The sequence below is a fragment of the Gekko japonicus genome, unplaced genomic scaffold, assembly GCF_001447785.1.
Source record: "Gekko japonicus isolate JY-2015 unplaced genomic scaffold, Gekko_japonicus_V1.1 scaffold1205, whole genome shotgun sequence".
Classification (NCBI taxonomy): Eukaryota; Metazoa; Chordata; class Lepidosauria; order Squamata; family Gekkonidae; genus Gekko; species Gekko japonicus.
Genome location: NW_015175395.1, coordinates 135233 through 153897, shown reverse-complemented (window position 1 = coordinate 153897; position 18665 = coordinate 135233). Strand labels below are relative to the sequence as shown.

Here is an 18665-nt window from a genome sequence, read left to right as displayed (position 1 = left end):
TCTCTCTCTTTTCCCCCCCCTTTCTTTCTTTCTTTCCCCCTCTCTCTCTCTCTCTCTCTCTCTCTCTCTCTCTCTCTCTCTCTCTCTCTCAGGCAAATAAATATCATTAGCAGACAAATAAATATAATCGGACAGATAAATATTATTAACAATATGTTTTTACCACTTTTATTTTGGGCCGTCTCGTTGAATGGTAATAAAAAGCAAATTTGCATATTTTAAAATAAAAACATGTAATATTTGTTCAGGTCTTGCGGCTCTCAAACATCTGACGTTTATTCTGTGTGGCTCTTAAGCTGAGCAAGTTTGGCCACCCCTGATCTAGTCCAGCCCCTTTCACAATGCAGGAAATTCACAACTACCCCTCCCAACTCGCCCAGTGACCCCCTGCTGTATGCCCCAAGGAAGGCAGGAAACCTCTAGGTTCCCTGGGCCAATCTGGCCTGTGAGAAAATGCCTTCCTGACCCCAAAGTGGCGATCAGCCTTACCCCGGGCATGTGGGAAAGGGCCACGAGAGCCGAGCACCGGCTCATCCTTTCTTGCCCTCCCTCTCACGATCTGCCTAGTCAGTTTGCTTTCCCAATATCATCCTGTTTTAAATATCTCACCTTAAGAAGCACTGCTTGGCAGGCAGCACATACCTACATGGAACGAATGTAAAGCAAATTATGCAAAATAAGAGCTATCGTGCATATTACACAGGATCCGGAATTGCCTGGGCATTGCATCTCAAAATATGTATTGGTTATTTTACTGCATTCATAAATCTCACCTCATAGAACTCAAGGTGTGTGGGGAGGGGTGCAGGAGGTTCCCCATCCAGGCATTAAGAACGTAAGAGAACATAAGAGAAGCCAATGTTGGATCAGGCCAATGGCCCATCCAGTCCAACATTCTGTGTCACACTGTGGCCAAAATACCAGGGGCCATCAGGAGGTCCAGCAGTGGAGCCAGGACACAAGAAGCCCTCCCACTGTTGCCCCCCCCAAGCACCAAGAGTACAGAGCATCACTTGCCCCAGACTGAGAGTTCCCAGCTATGCCTTGTGGCTAATAGCCGCTGATGGACCTCTGCTCCAGATGTTTATCCAATTCCCTCTTGAAGCCGTCCATGCTTGTAGCTGCCACCACCTCCTGTGGCACTGAGGAGACACAGAGCAGTGAGGCTTCAGCAAGGGGGCTGCCTGTCTTGCGTCCCACCCACCCCACCATACCTGGAATTCCTCTTTAGCACCCGAGTCCAAATTGCACTCCCCCCAAAATGTGGTCACAGTTGTGCTTTCACAGAACAGGTAAAGGTAAAGGTTCCCCTTGTTCGAAAGCTAGTCGAATCTGACTCTAGGGAGCAGTGCTCATCTCCAAGCTGAAGAGCCAGCGCCGTCTGAAGACGTTTCCGTGGTCATGTGGCCGACATGACTAAATACTGAAGCGCACGGAACACTGCTCCCTTCACACCGAAGCGGTACCTGTTTACTTGCAATTTCTTGCTTTGAAACCGCTAGGTTGACAGGAGCTGGGGCCAGAGACGGGAGCTCACTCCGTCGTGCCGCACTCGGGTCTCGAACTGCTGAACTACAGACCTTCTGGTCTGCAGCTCAGCGTCTTAACCTCTGAGCCACCGTGGCCCCTAAATGATATATAACCCCACTTAAATTACATTATATCACTCCCTCGTATGATCCACACTCTTGGAGAGGCTATAATCAAATTGGCTCTCACTTACATTGTTGGTGGAAGTGTCCCTACATTACCACCTACTGGTCAAGTATTCTTAGCACAGTATGAAAAATTACAGGCTATGACATTCCACTTCGCCCTGAAGTTATATTACTCAACCTTTGGGAAGGTGTTGATATATACCTGTGAGACGCAAAGGTTTAATTTCCCTTATGTTGGTTGCAGCAGAATCTGTTATAGGCAAGTACTGGGAAGATGAAAATCAACCTTCATTACATTGCTGGATTAATAAATTATGGGGACATCTAGTTATGGATAAAAAAACTCTGATTGTATTTTATTAGTCAAAAACCCAATCTACCAGTCAAGCTTTTTAGAAAAATGGTTTCCTTTTCTCAATTTTATGGGGGAAAATAACAAGCTAAAAGAGTCGATTTCAGATAAACGTATAATTATAGCTATTTATTAAGCTGTTTCTCGACTTTTATTACGCCATCTGTTGCCTTCATGAAGTATTTCACTATATCAGTCTTTGTCTTATCATTGTACTGTTTCTGTATCATTGTTCTCTTTTTTGAAATTCAATGAATAATTTTTTTTAAAAAAAAATGCTGCACGCGATCTTGGGGGAAACTGATTGCCAACCTCCAGGTGGGGCCTGGAGATCTCCTGGAATTAGAACGGGTCCCCAGACTACAGAGATCAGCTCTGTGGCATTATACCTTGTCGATGCCCCTCTCTTCCTAAACCCCACTCTCCTAGTGCCGCACTCCCAAAATCTCCAGGCGTTCTCCAACCTAGAGTTGGCAACCCTAGGTAGAGTTACCTATTTTTCTTACTGGCATTGTGCCTTTCGATCGGCTCAGAGCAGAAAATGGAAAGTGTAAGCCGCCCTGTGCCCGCTCGCGGGGAGGGCGGGGTAAAAATGCCTAAATAAATAAATAAAGGTGCCTCTTTGCCAGGAGTCCGAATCAGCCTTTACCAGCTGACTTTCACCCTGCCTGCATCTAGGCTTGCCAACTTCCAGGTGGTAGCTGGAGATCTTCTGGAATTACAACTTGTCTCCAGGTGACAGAGATCAGTTCCCCGGGGGGGGGCTGCTTTGGAAGGTGGACTCTATGGCATCCTGCCCTGCTGAGGTCCCTCCCCCCTCGAAACCACAGCTTCTCCATGCTCCTTCCCGAACATCTCCAGGTATTTCCCAACCCAGAGCTGGCAACCCTCCTTACATCAAATCAAAATTCTATCTCACACAGCGCTCTGTCTCCTGGCAAAAGCCCCCCCAGTATGCCCAGTGCAGGTAGACAGGGCCAGTTTGGTGTCGTGGTTAAGTGTGCGGACTCTAATCTGGGAGAACCGGGTTTGATTCCCCACTCCTCCACTTGCAGCTGCTGGATGACCTTGGGCTAGCCCTAGCTCTGATAAAATCCAATCTCCTCCTCCTCCTCCTCCTCCTCCATTAGGCACAGTAGACACAGTGCCCAGGGCCCACGAGAACGTTTTAATTTCTTTTAAAATCAGACGGAGGGGGGAAATGAATTTTTAGGGTCAAAGAAAATGTTTTACTTTTTTTTTCTCACATCAAAAAAAATAATGAAATCTTCAGGCCCGTGAAAATCTATTAAAGTCTGCTTAAAACAGAAAATAAGCAAAACGTCGACGTGTCTAAAGTTATATCAAAATAATTTTTGATATTGATATTATTGCAGTGGGAGGGGCCCACAGAGGTAAATGTCTCTAGGGCCCAAGAAAGTCACAGTACGGCCCTGGAGGTAGCCCTTCCCAGTTTAATTATTTACATTATCTATGGTCAGCCTTTCTTTCTTTCTTTCTTTCTTTCTTTCTTTCTTTCTTTCTTGCTTGCTTGCTTGCTTGCTTGCTTGCTTGCTTGCTTGCTTGCTTGCTTTCTTTCTTTTCCTTGAATTTTATGACTTTTTGAATTGCTCCCCACCCCATGCATGTGGTGCCAGAAACTTGTGCCGCCTTCGTTAGGGTCACCAGCCTCCCGGTGGGGCCTGGGGACCTCCCGCTTTTACAACTGATCTCCAGCCGACAGAGATCAGCTCCCCTGGAAAAAATGGCTGCTTTGGAGGGTGGGCTTTCAATCTTTTCCATCAGATGCCCTCGAGAAATAATGCGCTGCTCCTAAACCGTTGCCTTGAGTCCGATGAGATGAGGCAGGATTAGGGTTGTGAACCTCCACGGGGCACCTGGACATATCCCACTATTACCATTGATCTCTAGAGGACTAAGATCAGTTCCCCCTGGAGAAATTGGCTGCTCTGGAGGGTGAGCTATATGGCATTAGACTGTGCCAAGGTGATGTTAAACTTTTGAGTTCCCTTCCACAGGGCAAGAAAGCGTAGAAGGGCACTCAACAGAGGCACCTTCGACACATCTCCAACAATCCCCCTTTTTGGCTATCCCACTCTTGCTGTATACCACCTAGGTCATGGTGAGTCTTTCAAAAGCAATCCCATGAGCCTTTGGGAAACATGCAAATTTAAAGACAGGCATTCAGATTAATTTAGTTAACTTTGATTTAACTGCCCCCTTAAAAATTTAAATGCCCCCTGAACAACCCCCTCCCCAAATTTTGGCTCCAGGCCCCTGTGAAAGGCCTCTGCCCAAGACCCTGGAGAGCGGCTGCCAATCTGAGTAGACAGCACTGACTTTAATGGACCAAAAGATCTGATTCAGTATAAAGCAGCTTCATGTGTTCACCCCCCAAATCCTCAGGTATTTCCAAACCCAGAACTGGCAACCCTGTAATACAACACTGTAATATCTGCTTTGCGTGCAGAATATCGCCAGTTCAGGCTCTGGCATTTCCAGGAGTCATTTCCTGCAGGAGCACACAGGAGCGGAGCTCCGGCAGTAAAGAGCCCAGGGGGCGGGCACATGCAACAAGCCCCACCTCCTGCTCCCAGCAGCCCTCAGTCAGAGCAAGAAGCAGCCAGGTAAGTTGCAGAGGCCGCCCCCAGCCCCCCGGTCTGAAACAGTCCAGTGGCACCTTTAAGATCAAGTTTTATTCAGGTACAAGCTCTCCCTCCTCTGCAAGGGCAGATCTGCACGTTCCCCGCCCCCCAATAGCTAGGAATCCAAAACAGTCTAGTGGAGCCTGAGCAGTGGGTGTTGCCTTCTGACACACTTCCGGTGATGTCAGGGGGTGTGGCATATGCAAATAAGTTATGCTAATGCATTATGCTAATGAGCTCCTGCACCTCTTTTTCTACGAAATGACCCCTGGGCATTTCTAGTTAATAATAAAGTCTGGAGTCAAGTCTCAGCCTTCCTCTACATAGTCTTCCTTAGCGGTCTCCCGTCCAAGTATTAACCATGGCTGACCCTACTTAGCTTCCAAGCTCTGATGAGATCAGGCTAGTAAAGATATTGGGAAACAGCTTTCTGTGTCCGGCTTCCTATCTACTGAAGCAGATCTTACTGGACTAAACAGCTCAATGGTCAATTTGGTATGAGGCAGCATCGTTGTGTTCACATAAGACCAGGTGCTATGAAACATTGAGGGAGTGTTGACTACAGCTGCCAGCCTCCAGGTGGGTTAAAAGTAAGAGAGATCACAGGTTGGAATGGTAAACAACAAAATACAACCGTGATTTAATAACTATGTCTCTGCATTATCAAAGCTTAGTGTACCTCCTTCACCTTATCGCAATCAACAAGGCTCCTCTTTTGATTTACCTGGCAATCAAAAACTGAGTTTAAAACATTTCTCAACCTGCAGCAGTGCAAATACAATAAATCTAATAATCTGCACATGTCCAAAGTTATATGTGGGGGAGCACAAGCCGTTCCAATAAAAATACGTATTCTGGAACATTGCTCCAGGGTTAGGAATAAAAATCTGGAAGCCCTGTTAATAGGACATTTTCTGGCAAAGGGGTATGGGGATGTGGATTTCAAATATTTGATGTTGCAGAGGTCATTTCGGGGGGGGAACGTGGGGGATCGCAGTTCCCCCGGGTGAGGTACGGGGGCGGGGCACATGACAAAGCCCCGCCCCCTGCTTCTGGCTGCTCCACTTCCGGCCCTCATTTAGCCAGGAGAAGGCAGGAGAAGAGGGAGGGTAAGTTGCTTCCTCCCTGCCTCTCCCCACCCCTGCCTGCCTAGGGCCAGGGAGGGCCTTCGCGGGGCTTCCTTGCACTACCGCCGGCCTTGCAGGTCCACCGCCGGGCCCCTCATGGGGCTCGACAGTGGAGCTGCAAGGCCGCGGTGGCGGCCGGGACCGTTGGGGGCGGGGTGTGTGGCCTTATGACACACGTCCGGTGATGTCAGGGGGTGTGGCCTTATGACACACTTCCGGTGATGTCAGAGGGTGTGGTATATGCTAATGAGTTATGCTAATGAGTTCCCCTAGCTCTTTTTCTACGAAATGACCCCTGTGTTGTATGTAGTCAAAGAAACAAAGGAAATTAATATTCAGAAGCAGTTGCTACAACAAGAAATGAAATGGATATTTCAATTAAACACCATGGTACCTAATGGTTTAAATTCAGCTCTTGACCTAAGTTGCTATTAGTAAGAAAACATGATTTTTGTAAAGTAAAATTTCCTGATGATTGGTCTTAAATTTTATAAAAATTTTGTTAAAAAGTGTTAAAATTCAGTATATGATATAACAATGTTGGGTCCTTTATGATGTACAAACACCTGCAGCGAATTAGAAATGCTGAGTCAGATAAATTTGATGAGAGTATTTGAATAGATACCACTGATGGTTAGCAAAACAGATACAATTTGATGGTTTAATGAATAAAACAGTATTCAGGAGCAAGCTGGGAGTCTGTATAATGAATAACAATGGAATATTAAAACCTGGATAAATCATTGTAAGACCAGCACACTAAAATGGTTGGGGAGGCTTTTTAAAGAATGGCATAAGGATATTGTATTGTAGCTATGTGGGATCTGCCTTGAAGAAGCACTGAGACGGGATCCAAGCCATCCCGTTGTGGAAACCGCTGGAGGTGCTATGTAAAACTACAACACGGGAGAGAAAAAAAGAAAGTAATCAACCACAAAACAGGACTGTTTGCATTGATGTATCTGTTGGCATGCATTCATCCATAGACGTTGGATGGAATGTTTGTAAATAGAAACCACTGTTGATTGTGATAAGGTGAAGGGGTTACACTAAGCTTAGATAATACAAAGACATAGTTATTATATCACGGTTGTATTTAGAACAACCACATTTTGCTGGGGAGAAATTAAGCTCGGAGGGGGCATGCAAGAGCTTCCTAGGGGGCGACAATGTTTAACCAAGTCTCTGTTGCCGTGAAGCACCCTCCTTTGAATTTGCTTTGCCAGCAGCTATGGTTAGTTTCAATGGTGATGGAACCAGGGGTCGATTCGGGGGGGATCGCGGAGGATGGCCATCCCCCCCGGGTGAGGTGCGGGGGGGCACATGACGAAGCCCTGCCCCCTGCTTCCAGTCGGTGTAAAATGGCGATTTGACGCACCCTGTAAGTGCTCAGGGTGGACGGGTGTTCCTTACAGCAGTTTGGACTGTATTTTGGTCCAACGCGGCTTCCCCCAGGCAGGGGGAATGACTGGCAGGCATCAAGACCCAAGAGAGAGTTGAGATTGGTGTGATCAAGTCTCGGAGGAGGCTTGTATTACACTTTGATCCCCTCTCCCGAAGCGGGCGAGCGCATTTAGGGGGTGTGGCCTCATGACACACTTCCGCTGATGTCAGGGGGTGTGGCATATGCTAATGAGTTATGCTAATGAGTTCCCCTAGCTCTTCTTCTACGAAACGACCGCTGGATGGAACTCTTTGCATTTTGCTCTTAACATGAACGGCTTTAGGAGTATCATAATTAATTGAGCCTTCCGGCCTGCTTTGGGGGGGGGGGAGCCCTACACCCGTTTCACAGAAGGACTGCTTAAGGCATTAAAAAGAGGCTCAGCAGAGGCTGATGGCTTGAACTCTGGAGCGTTTCATGCCTGACGGACAGACAAGCCCACATGAAGTCTGCCACGTTCAACCCAAGAGCTGCTCTCCCGAATCCAGGGTAATAGCGAACACAAACAAAGATGCTTTAGACCGAGTCAGACTTAGCGAGTTAGTTGCCAGGCCGTATCTGGTAAACAGCAACAGGTATGAAGGCAGGGACATGGGGGGGGGGGATGTCACATGTGCTGCTGTGTCATTACTGGTGGAAACCCAGAAGTGATGTAGGGTAGCTCTAGGAATCTATGCCTTTACCATAGAGTCTCTGGCAATTCCTAGACCTTCCCCCATATATATACTGTGGCCTTAGATAGGAGAAGTAATTTACAAATGTAAACAGCTCCGAGCCTGCGGGAATGGAGCGGTATAGAAGTTGAAAGTAATAAATGAATGAATGAATGAATGAATTACCATAGAGTCTCTGGCAATTCCTAGACCTTCTCTAGGAGGACTCGGAAGTGACATCGTGGTGTGTATGACACCAACTTCCCCTCCCCCTGCCGCCACTTGGAAGCCCTACATCTGATCCTTTTTTCTGAAAATGCACCCAAGACCGAACTCAGGGCCTTCCGCATGCGAAGCACCTGCTCTACCACTGAGCCATGTCCCCTGTCCTATGGCATCTTTTGGTAGCAGGAACTCCTCTGCATATTAGGCCACGCCCCCCTAATGTAGCCAATCCTCCAAGAGCTTACGGAGCTCTTCTTACAGGACCTACTGTAAGCTCTTGGTGGATTGGCTACATTAGGGGTGTGTCGCCTAATATGCAAATGAGTACCTGCTACAAAAAGAGCCCTTATTCCTTGTACCCTGCAGTGCAGCCACACGGGCTGGCAAAATGCTTTGGGGGAGCCATGATGGTGACTCAGCTTGCTTTCTTCTCATCCATTGTGATGGCCATTCCAGAAGTCAGCTCTAGGTAGGGTTGCCAGCCTCCAGGTGGGACCTGTAGAGCTCATGGAACTGCACCTGATCTCCAGATAGGGTTGCCAAGTGGGACTTACCTTGCCGGCGGGGGACTCGCGGGTGGATCCTGGCGTGCACCATAGAGTTTTCCCTTGTATGGCCATGGCCCCGCCCCCAGCGTGCCCGGCATCATAACATCACTTCCCTGTGACGCGCACACCGGGGCGGGGTTCCCCCCGGGGCCCGATTCCCCGACATCGGGAAACAGGCCTCTGGGGCAGGGGTTTCTCCGTCCCCCGGGTGGACTTGGAAGCCCTATCTCCAGACTACAGAGTTCAGTTCCCCTGGAGAAAAGGGCTGCTTTGGAGGATGGGCTCTGTGGCATTCTACCCCACTTGAATCCCTCTCCAGGCTTTACTCTCCTAATCTCCAGGAATCTCTCAACCCAGAGTTGGCAACTGTCGTTCATGCCCCTACCTGCTGCCAACAGAGCCATGGATAGTCCCTGGACAAATTTCTGTCTCAAACATTGTGCATGTTCGCCTTTACAAACCGCATTGCTATCGCTGCCTCCAGTTCTCTCGGAACAAGTTTCCTCTTTGGATTGAATGGGAAACGGCCTGGGGTTGAATCAGAGGCCCAGGTCACCCAGCTCCGGTGGGCCGCTTTCACGGGCAGCACCTCTCCTAGGCCTGAGGCCGAGGCCTGTCCGTTGAGATCTTTCGCCTGCCATTTGCATGGAACTGAATTCTAATCTTCTGCATGCAACATCAGAGCTCTTCCCACTGCATCACGGAGGCTTATTTTAGCTTGATAATGCACTCGTCTTCTTTTTTGGCACCAATTCCTTGAGCCAGTCCCTGACGCAGTTCTCAGAGACTTGATAGTGCCAACTTAAATTCCCATCTAAGGTGGGGCGTGCACAGGGCAACCTGTTCCCTTGGCAAAGATGATCCTCCTTAGCGCTCGTTGGCTCTCGATCTTCTACCCCCGCCCCCCCAAGATCGTTGCGGCTTGCGCGATACCCTAGAAAGGGGGCGGGGGGCCTTTCCCAAGTAACATCCTCCTTGTTCTCCTCAGTCATCTCTCTTCGGTTCCTTTCCTTCAGTCCCTTCCTTTCAAGGGGGGGCTTGCCCGGACTCCCTGCAGCCGCAGAGCCACACCCTGATGGGAGGAGAAAAGAAAGAAAGGGGGGGGGGGGGGGAAGTTAACAATAAGAAGAAGCCAGGCAGGATCAGGGAGGGGATGGAAGAGATAAGGAGGAGGAGGAGGTGGGAAGGGGTGCGGCCCTGACAAGCTTCGAAGAGGAGAAACCTGAATTCAGTGGGGTAGGGTTAGGGACCGGCAGTGCCGAGATGTGGAAAGAGGCACGGGGAGCAGGGAGGGTGAGGGTGCAGAGGGCAGGCTGGAGGAAGAGCCTGTCGTGGCCTACCTTCCAGAAGCCAGAATGCAGCAGGGTGCTCAGTAGGGTCGCCAGGTCTGGGTTGGAAAATACCTGGAGACTTTGGGGGGTGGAGCCAGGAGAGGGCGGGGTTTGGGGAGGGGAGGGGCCTCAGCAGGGTCCAATGCCACAGAGCCCACCCTTCAAAGCAGCCCTTTTCTCCAGGGGAGCTGATCTCTGTCAGCTGGAGATCAGTGGTAATAGCGGGAGATCCCCCAGGCCCCACCTGGAGGCTGGCAACCCTAGTGCTCAGGTGCAGCTAGATTTCACACTGGGTGGAATTCAGAGGTGCATTTGGTGGATCCTGCTCAGAATCATGGAATCATAGAATGTTAGAGGTGGAAGGGACCTAGCAGGTCATCTAGACCAACCCCCTGCACTCTGCAGGAGCGTAGCCAAAAGATAGCCCTACATACCTACAACATACCCGAAAGATGGTCGTCTAGCCTCCGCTTGAAAACGTCCAGCGAAGGAGCATCCACCACCTCCCGAGGCAGACTGTTCCACTGGTCAACCACTCTGGCAGTTAGGAAGTTTCTCCCGATATTTAGCCGGTATCGACTCCCTTGTCATTTCCACCCATTAGATCTCGTCTTGCAATCCAGAGCAAGAGAGAACAGATCCGTTCCATCTTCTACATGACAGCCCTTCAAATGCTTGAAGACTGCAATCATGTCCCCTCGAAGCCTTCTCTTTCCCAGGCTAAACATACCCAACTCCTTCAGCCTTTCCTCAAAAGACTTGGATTCCAACCCGCTCACCATCCTGGTTGCCCTCTTCTGGACACGCTCGAGGTTGTCAACATCCTTCCTACAATGTGGTGCCCAAAACTAGACACAGTAGTCTAGGAACCAGGGGTGCCAGCTCCCCCCGCCACCAGCAGGGGATGGGGGGGTAGGGTTGCCAGACCCAGGTTCGGAAATGCCACAGAGTCCACTCTTCAGAGCAGCCATTTTCTCCAGGGGAGCTGATCTCTGCCAGCTGGAGATCAGTTGTAAAAACGGGAGGTCCCCAGGCCCCACCTGGAGGCTGGCAATCCTAAGGTGAGCTGTAATTCCAGGGGATCCCCAGGTCCCACCTAGAGGATGGCATCCCTACAAAGCGTCAAGGGATGCTAAAAGAGTGTTGACAGGGTTCACCGGGGCTTTTTTTGTAGAAAAAGCCCAGCAGGAACTCATTAGCATAATAGGCCACACCCAACAGCAGAAAATCATTTGCTTATTAGGACACACCCCTGACAGCACACCTCATTAGCATATTAGGCCACACACCCCATGTTCGCAGAAGTGTGGTCATCCAGACACACTCACCTTTTGCTTCTTATTCTGTTTACCTTGTTTGTTGTCAGAACCCAGGGCTTTTTTTGTAGCAAGGACTCCTTTGCATGTTAGGCCACACACCCCTAATGTAGCCAATCCTAATGAGTTTCTGCTGTTGGGTGTGGCCTATTATGCTAATGAGTTCCTGCTGGGCGTGGCCAACTCGGGAGCCGGCCAGAACTCCGTTCCTGTGCGTTCCTGTCCAAAAAGAGCCCTGGTTCACAATTTTTTTCCCCTGGTGGGGCATCCCGGATTTCTCAGTAGCTAATTGTCAGGAGACACAATCCGACCAAAGTGAAACTCTTCCATTGAGATCTGAGAAACAGGGCATGGTGATGAGTTGCCATCCTCCAATTCAGGGCCTGGAGTTTTCCAGGAATTACAACTCGCTGTCAGGGTGGGAAAATTGGGGGGGGTGTTCCGGGGGTGGGCAGGACGTCATACGCGATGTCCCTAATGCAATGACGTCACCCAGAAGTTGCACGTGATGCTCTGGTTTGGGAGCAAAAAAACTGTGGTGTTTTTGCATTTAAAACCATAGAGTTTGCCCCCAAAAGCAGAGCGTCGCTGCACAATGTCACCGACGTGGATGATGTCACTTCCGGGTGACGTCATCATGCTGAGGACATCACACGACGATGTCCCCGTTTGAGGATGGGGTTTCCCCTCCCGGCCAGCTGGCCAGTGGTGGATCAGAGCCCCCCAAAAGTGGGGGAGCCCCTGCTGGGACCTGGGGACGATCAACCCTACCTATCCAGGTGATGTTACTTTCCATACATTCAAAAGAAATTAATCTTCCCAAAGGAGGAGGGAGGAATATTTCAAAAACAACTTAAGTCTCTGTTATGTATTGGGACTGGCACACTCCAGGACTGTTTCTACCAGAGACTGGCTGAGCTTGCAGCTCTAGAACAATAGGCCACCAGGACTCTGGAGGTGGCCAATGGGGAATTAATGGTTCTGACAATGGCCTATCGTTGGTAGTTGTTTGGGAAGTGGGTGGAGTTTGCATGCTATTTAAACAGGGCCATCACCCTGGGTCTTTGTTTGTTAGAGAACCAGTTTGGTGTAGTGCTTAAGTGCCCTGGATCTTTGTTTGTTTGAGAGCCAGTTTGGTGTGGTGGTTAAGTGTAGTGTAGTGGTTTGGTGTAGTGATTAAGTGTGCAGACTCTAATCTGGGAGAATCAGGTTTGATTCCCCACTCCTCCACCTGCAGCTGCTGGATGACCTTGGGCAAGTCATAGTTCTGTCACAGCTGTTCTTGAAAAGAGCAGTTTCTGTCAGAGCTCTCTCAACCCCACCCACCTCACAGGGTGTCTGTTGTGGGGAGGGGAAGGGAAAGGAAAGGAGTTTGTAAGCCACTCTGAGACTCCTTTGGGTAGTGAAGGGCGGGGTATAAATCCAATATCATCATCTTCTTCTTCTTCTTCTTCTTCTTCTTCTTCTTCTTCTTCTTCTTCTTCTTCTTCTTCTTCTTCTTCTTCTTCTTCTTCTTCTTCTTCGTCTTGTTCTTGCTGAATCACTATTAAAGCAGAGCTGATCACTAGGCTTGGGGTCAGACCATCCATGGAACCCAATATTTAACACTCTCCATTTTTAAAGTATCCAAGTTTCCCATATTATCAAGTCTTGTGCAAATATGTGGCTTTGTAACGACTGGAAGATACAGACTAAGAACACACAGATGTTGCATTGGCCCTGAAAGAAACATCCCTTAGAAGGCAGCCAACTCTGGATTGGGAAATACAGGGGTGGTTCCTCTGGAGGGTGGGGTTTGGAGAAGAGAGCGACCTCGTCAGGATATAATGGCCTTATTTCCCGTAGAGGCCCCCCTCCAAAGCAGCCATTTCCCCCCAGGCAAACCAGTTTCTGTTGTCTGGAGATCAGCTATGGTTCTGGGGGATCACCAGGCCTCACCAGGAGGTTAGCATCCCCGTCCCAATGCCCGAGCCCACCTGAAGGACATCCAGATAGAGGCTGACCAGACATAAGAATACTTGGAAGAAAAAAACATTGATCTTTCCGAAATGTCCTGCTTGTGTGTCAAGCGGCTGGTCTGGTGTTCCACAATCTTTGTTGCTGGTCGTGGATTGGTTCCTCTGCCGATTTTCTTGAGTAGACTGACTGACTGGTCGTGCTGGCCTTGGCTCTGACAAAAGCCACCTTCAGAGCAAGAAGCCGCTGCGCGCGTGGGTTATTGGTGTTTATTGTAACCCTTTAATAGCAATAATCTGGGATTGTGGGAGGCTGTTGTGTTTAGCTCTCCTGCAGGGCAGTAGCTGCATTTTGCCACTGCCCAGGGTTTATTCATTGCAACAGCACAGGCGAAGTATTTTGCTGGTGACTTTTACCCTGAGAAAATCTCCTTTAGCCATCGACTTACTCGACGGCTTGTATCCATTGTGGGGCTACTAGGGGAGTAAGAGGTTACCCACGTTGTCCCTGATTTTATTTTGTTGTTTTGCAACTCTTGAGCTTTGTTGGTTGTGCAAGGCAAGGCACCTAATAACAGTAATTGCAAGCCTGTTTTATTTACGAGCAATGATTATTTTATTTTATGATGCCTATAAGAGTATAGGCTTGGGGAGGGGGGGGAAGGGAACCTGCATACAGTGGAAAGGATTGGAGAATTTCTCTCCGCACGTCCAGCCAACGTCTTCTTGTACGACGCTGGTCCACTTGCTAGGGACAGGTGAGACGGCCCTTCTTTCCCTCAAGGTTTGTCTGTGTGTGTGGAAGGAGGATTCCAAAGCCTTTTTGAAATACAGGAAGGAGGAGAAATAAATACGTACAAAAGAGGTAGAATGTCTAATTTATTCCAGCGGAGTGCTGCATGCATTCTGGTCTACATGACTAGATCTGTGTACACAACTTCCCCATGGATGTTATATTAAGAACATAAGAGAAGCCGATGTTGGATCAGGCCAATGGCTCATCCAGTCCAACACTTGGTCACACAGTGGCCAAAAATAACAGGTGCCATCAGGAGGTCCACCAGTGGAGCCAGGACACTAGAAGCCCTCCCACTGTTGCCCCCACCCTGCACCAAGAACACAGAGCATCACTTGCCCCAGACCGAGAGTTCCTATCGATACCTTGTAGCTAATAGCCACTGATGGACCTCTGCTCCATATGCTTATCTAATTCCCTCTTGAAGCCGTCGATTCTTGTAGCCGCCACCACTTCCTGTGGCAGTGAATTCCATGTGTTAATCACTCTTTGGGTGAAGAAGGACTTCCTTTTATCCGTTCTAACCCGACCGCTCAGCAATTTCATGGAGTGCCCGCGAGTTCTTGTATTGTGAGAGAGGGAGAAAAGGACTTCTTTCTCGACCTGCTCTATCCCATGCATAATCTTGTAAACCTCGATCATGTCACCCCTCAGCCGTCGTGTTTCCGAGCTAAAGAGCCCCAAGCTCTTTAATCTTCCTTCATAGGGAAAGTGTCCCAACCCTTTTATCATTCCAGTTACCTGTTTCTGCCCTTTTCCCAATGCTATAATGTCCTTATTGAGGTTATAGTCTTGCTTAGCTTAGGGATCCAACTAATTGCCACATTTGGGGTTAGAATAGAATTTTTCAGTGACCAGGAGGTAAGGGGGCCATGCGGGTTTGGGAAATAACCTGGAGATTTTGGGGGTGGAGCCTGAGGTGGGTGGGGTTTGGGGCGGGGCAGGACTTCAAGACTTCACCCTTCAGAGTAGCAGCCATTTTCTCCAGGGGAACTCGTCTCTCTTGTCTGAGATCAGTTGTAATGCTGGGAGATTGCCAGGCCATACCTGGAAGTTGGTAAACCCACCAGGGGAGAGGCTATTGTAACATGTGGCTTGACTCGATAGCGTGAGCCATCTCAAGCGCCGCATAATGTCTTGGCTTTCTGCTTCCGCTGAGTTGATTGCCAGATCCAGGTTGGGAAACACGTGGAGATATGGGGATGGAGCCAGGGGAGGACAGGGACCTCAGCGGGGTACAACAGAAGAACATAAGAGACGCCAATGTTGGATCAGGCCAATGGCCCATCCAGCCCAACACTCTGTCACACAGTGGCCAAAAATACCAGGTGCCATACAGTCTGCCCTCAGAAGCAACCATTTTCTCCAGGGGAACTGTTCTCTGGGGTCATAAGACCCAAAGAGACGCCAATGTTGGATCAGGCCAAAGGCCCATCCAGCCCAACACTCTGTATCACACAGTGGCCAGAAATACCAGGTGCCATCAGGAGGTCCAACAGTGGGGCCCGAACATTAGAAGCCCTCCCACTGTTGACCCCCCCCCCCCCAAGCACCAAGAAGACAGAGCATCACTTGCCCCAGAGCCCCTAACTATACCTTGTGGCTAATAGCCACTGATGGACCTCTGCTCCATATGCCTATCTAATTCCCTTTGGAATTAGAGATGAGATGACCAGTGACCAGGACCAGAACTCCAGCAGTTCTGGAGATGAGCTGTAATTCCAGATGATCTTCAGTCCCCACCTGGAGAGTGGCATCCCTAGGAGAGGCCCAGGCAGAAAATGACTCCAGTAGGAAGACGCACCAGGTCTTTTATGGGAAATCTGTTTACAAGCGACGTTGAGCAAGAAGAGAACGAAATAAGACATTCCACTCCGCTTGACAGGTTGGAAGGCATGCGTCTCTCTGCATCTGATTATCGTCTCTGCCATCTGCCTGTCTTTTGCCACCCTCCAGACGTGGGCCTTCCAGTGCCCGGTGGCCCTGGTCCCTTCGAACGCGCCTGAGCTTCCCAGGCGGCAGCGGTACAGCTGCCGAAAGCCGGTTCTGTGCCAGACACTTATAGATCGTTTACAAAACAGACTTGCTCTCTCTCTCTCTCTTTTAATATTAATGCTATCGTGGCTATTCCTACCGTCTCTCTATTACTCGAGCAGTAATTGCAGGCAGGTCGGGAGACGTTCTCCCTTCATCATTCTCCCATCTTGTGAAATGTTTATGAAACACCTTCCCCAAACGAGTTATGCAACCGGGCAGGAGAGCTTTGATCACTTTCCATCACCCACCTTTTGCTGCTGAAGTGGTTTTTCCCCCCCATTTGGCTGAGGCGAGAAATCCATCAATCCAACGTCAAAGTAACCCAGGCCCAGCAAGGCAACTGAGCAAAGGCTCTCCTCAGGAGGTGGTATTCCCTTTCACAATGGTGGTGTTACCTCCCAAGTAGCAATCGGTTCCCCTGGAGGAAATGGATGCTTTGGAGGGTGGGCTTGATGAGACTGTACCCCGCCGAGGTCCCTGTCCTCCCCGGGCTCCACCCCCCAATCTCCAGGAGTTTCCCAGACTAGATCTGGCAACCCTACCTTTGGATTTTATTTGTTTTACAGGCTTGGACCCATTTTATTTATTTATTTATTAGAGTTATACCCCACTCCTCCACATGCAGCTGCTGGATGACCTTGGGCAAGCCACAGTTCTCTCAGAGCTGTTACCTCAAGAGCTGTTCTGGAAAGAGCTCTCTCAGCCCCACCTACCTCCCAGGGTGTCTGTTGTGAGGACGGGAAGGGAAAGGAGTTTGTAAGCCACTCTGAGACTCTGAGTGAAGGGCGAGATATCAATCCAATCTCCTCCTCGTCCTCCTCCTCCTCCTCCTCCTCTTCTTCTTCTTCCTCTTCCTCCTCCTCCTCCTCTTCTTCTTCTTCTTCTTCTTCTTCTTCTTCTTCTTCTTCTTCTTCTTCTTCTTCTTCTTCTTCTTCTTCTTCTTCTTCTTCTTCTTCTTCGCTTCTTTAGCTGAGTGGCCCTGCAGTCTCTCTACATGAAAGCGATCAAGGGTTTAGACAGGTGTCCCCAATGTGGCACCCTGACGTCTTCTCTGGTGCCCACCAGGTGTTTTTAGAAAGTGGGCAAGGCCCAGATGGGGCTTTTGCCCAGCAAGGCTTCTGACTGACCACTGGAGACTTGGTTGGTTGTGCAGATATTTGGAAACATGGCTGTGGCAGCAGCTGTGGCAGATCGTCACTGCAGGACTGAAGGTAAGCTGGTGTCGCCATTCTGTGGCTGGCTTCACCTCCTGTGGGTGCCATTTTGTGGCAGCCATTCTGCACCCATGGCAACCATGCTATGCCAGAATTCCAAAGGTGCTGTCAAGGTCCAAAAGGCTTGCGATCCTTGGGTCTGAGAAATGGCCCTCCAAGGAAAGGCCAAAGAAGGGGGAAAGGGCCGACATGACAGATTTATACAAGTTGAGGAGGCAGGAAGAGACAGGGAGAATGTTGTTTCCTGGCAAGAACTTTGAGATCCAGGCCAGTCCTTTACACGACACATAATTTCGCTTTTAACGTTTACTTGAAGATGTGATGATGACCACTAACTTAGATAACTTAAAAAAAAATGGATAGGGAAGGGATACATTCATGACTTCAGCCAAGCGAGCTAAATGGAAACTCCATGCTCAGGTGCAGGCTACCTATGACTAAAAGCAACAGGGGTTCAAGCCACCACCTTGTCTTATACCTGATCTTCTAGGGACTTTTGGTTCACCCCCGTATAAAACCATTGACCCCCCCCTTTTTTAAACCATCTTAAAGGCACTAGGAATCTCAAACTCAAAACCAAGGCTTTGGTTCAATACCCTTGGTGCCTTTAAGGTGTCTTGCACTTGGTTTTAAATGGGGGGCCAACCATATGTCCCTACAAGAGCACATATAGGAGCTGAGACACCTGCTCCACACAGCAAGCAGCAACAACAATAGTCTTGATCTCAGATGTGCCACAGCGCCACCATTGCAGATGGCTAGAGTGGGGTACTACAGGTTCCAGCTCAGCAGAAATCAGAGATTCCTCGGTCAAAGAGGTCCCGTCTGAGCACCGGCCTAGCTCCTCGGTTCGAGCAACTACCCGATTCTCTGATTATCCGGCCTGCCACCTGTGGAACTATTCTCATGACAATGTTCTAACTACCGAAAACAGGAAATCTAGAAAGATGTAACAGGCGGTATGTTGAAAAGCCTGTGGGATATATATATCAAAAGAGTTAGTGGAAGAACAGGGTATTCTATTACACACCTCACCTTTTACCAGGGGTCATTTCGTAGAAAAAGAGGTGCAGGAGCTCATTAGCATAACTTATTTGCATGTGCCACACCCCCTGACATCACCGGAAATGTGTCAGAAGGCAACACCCACTGCTCAGGCTCTACTGGACTGTTTTGGATTGCTAGCTATGAGGGTGCCCCCGCAGATCTGCCCTAGCAGAGGAGGGAGAGCTTGTACCTGAATAAACCTTGGCCTTAAAGGTGCCACTGGACTGTTTTGGATTGCTAGCTGGGGGGGGGGGCACGCAGATCTGGGAAGGAAGGAAGGAAGGAAGGAAGGAAGGAAGGAAGGAAGGAAGGAAGGA

General features: G+C 49.3%; 1 protein-coding gene across 1 annotated transcript in view; it reads left to right on the top strand.

The window, feature by feature from the left end:
• Positions 1-18665, top strand: part of POU2F3 (POU class 2 homeobox 3) — a 90814-nt gene that overhangs the window by 14449 nt on the left and 57700 nt on the right. Inside the window, exon 4 of the mRNA XM_015425671.1 lies at positions 15936-16074. Coding sequence (XP_015281157.1) covers positions 15936-16074 — 139 coding nt within the window. The remainder of the gene's footprint in view (positions 1-15935; positions 16075-18665) is intronic.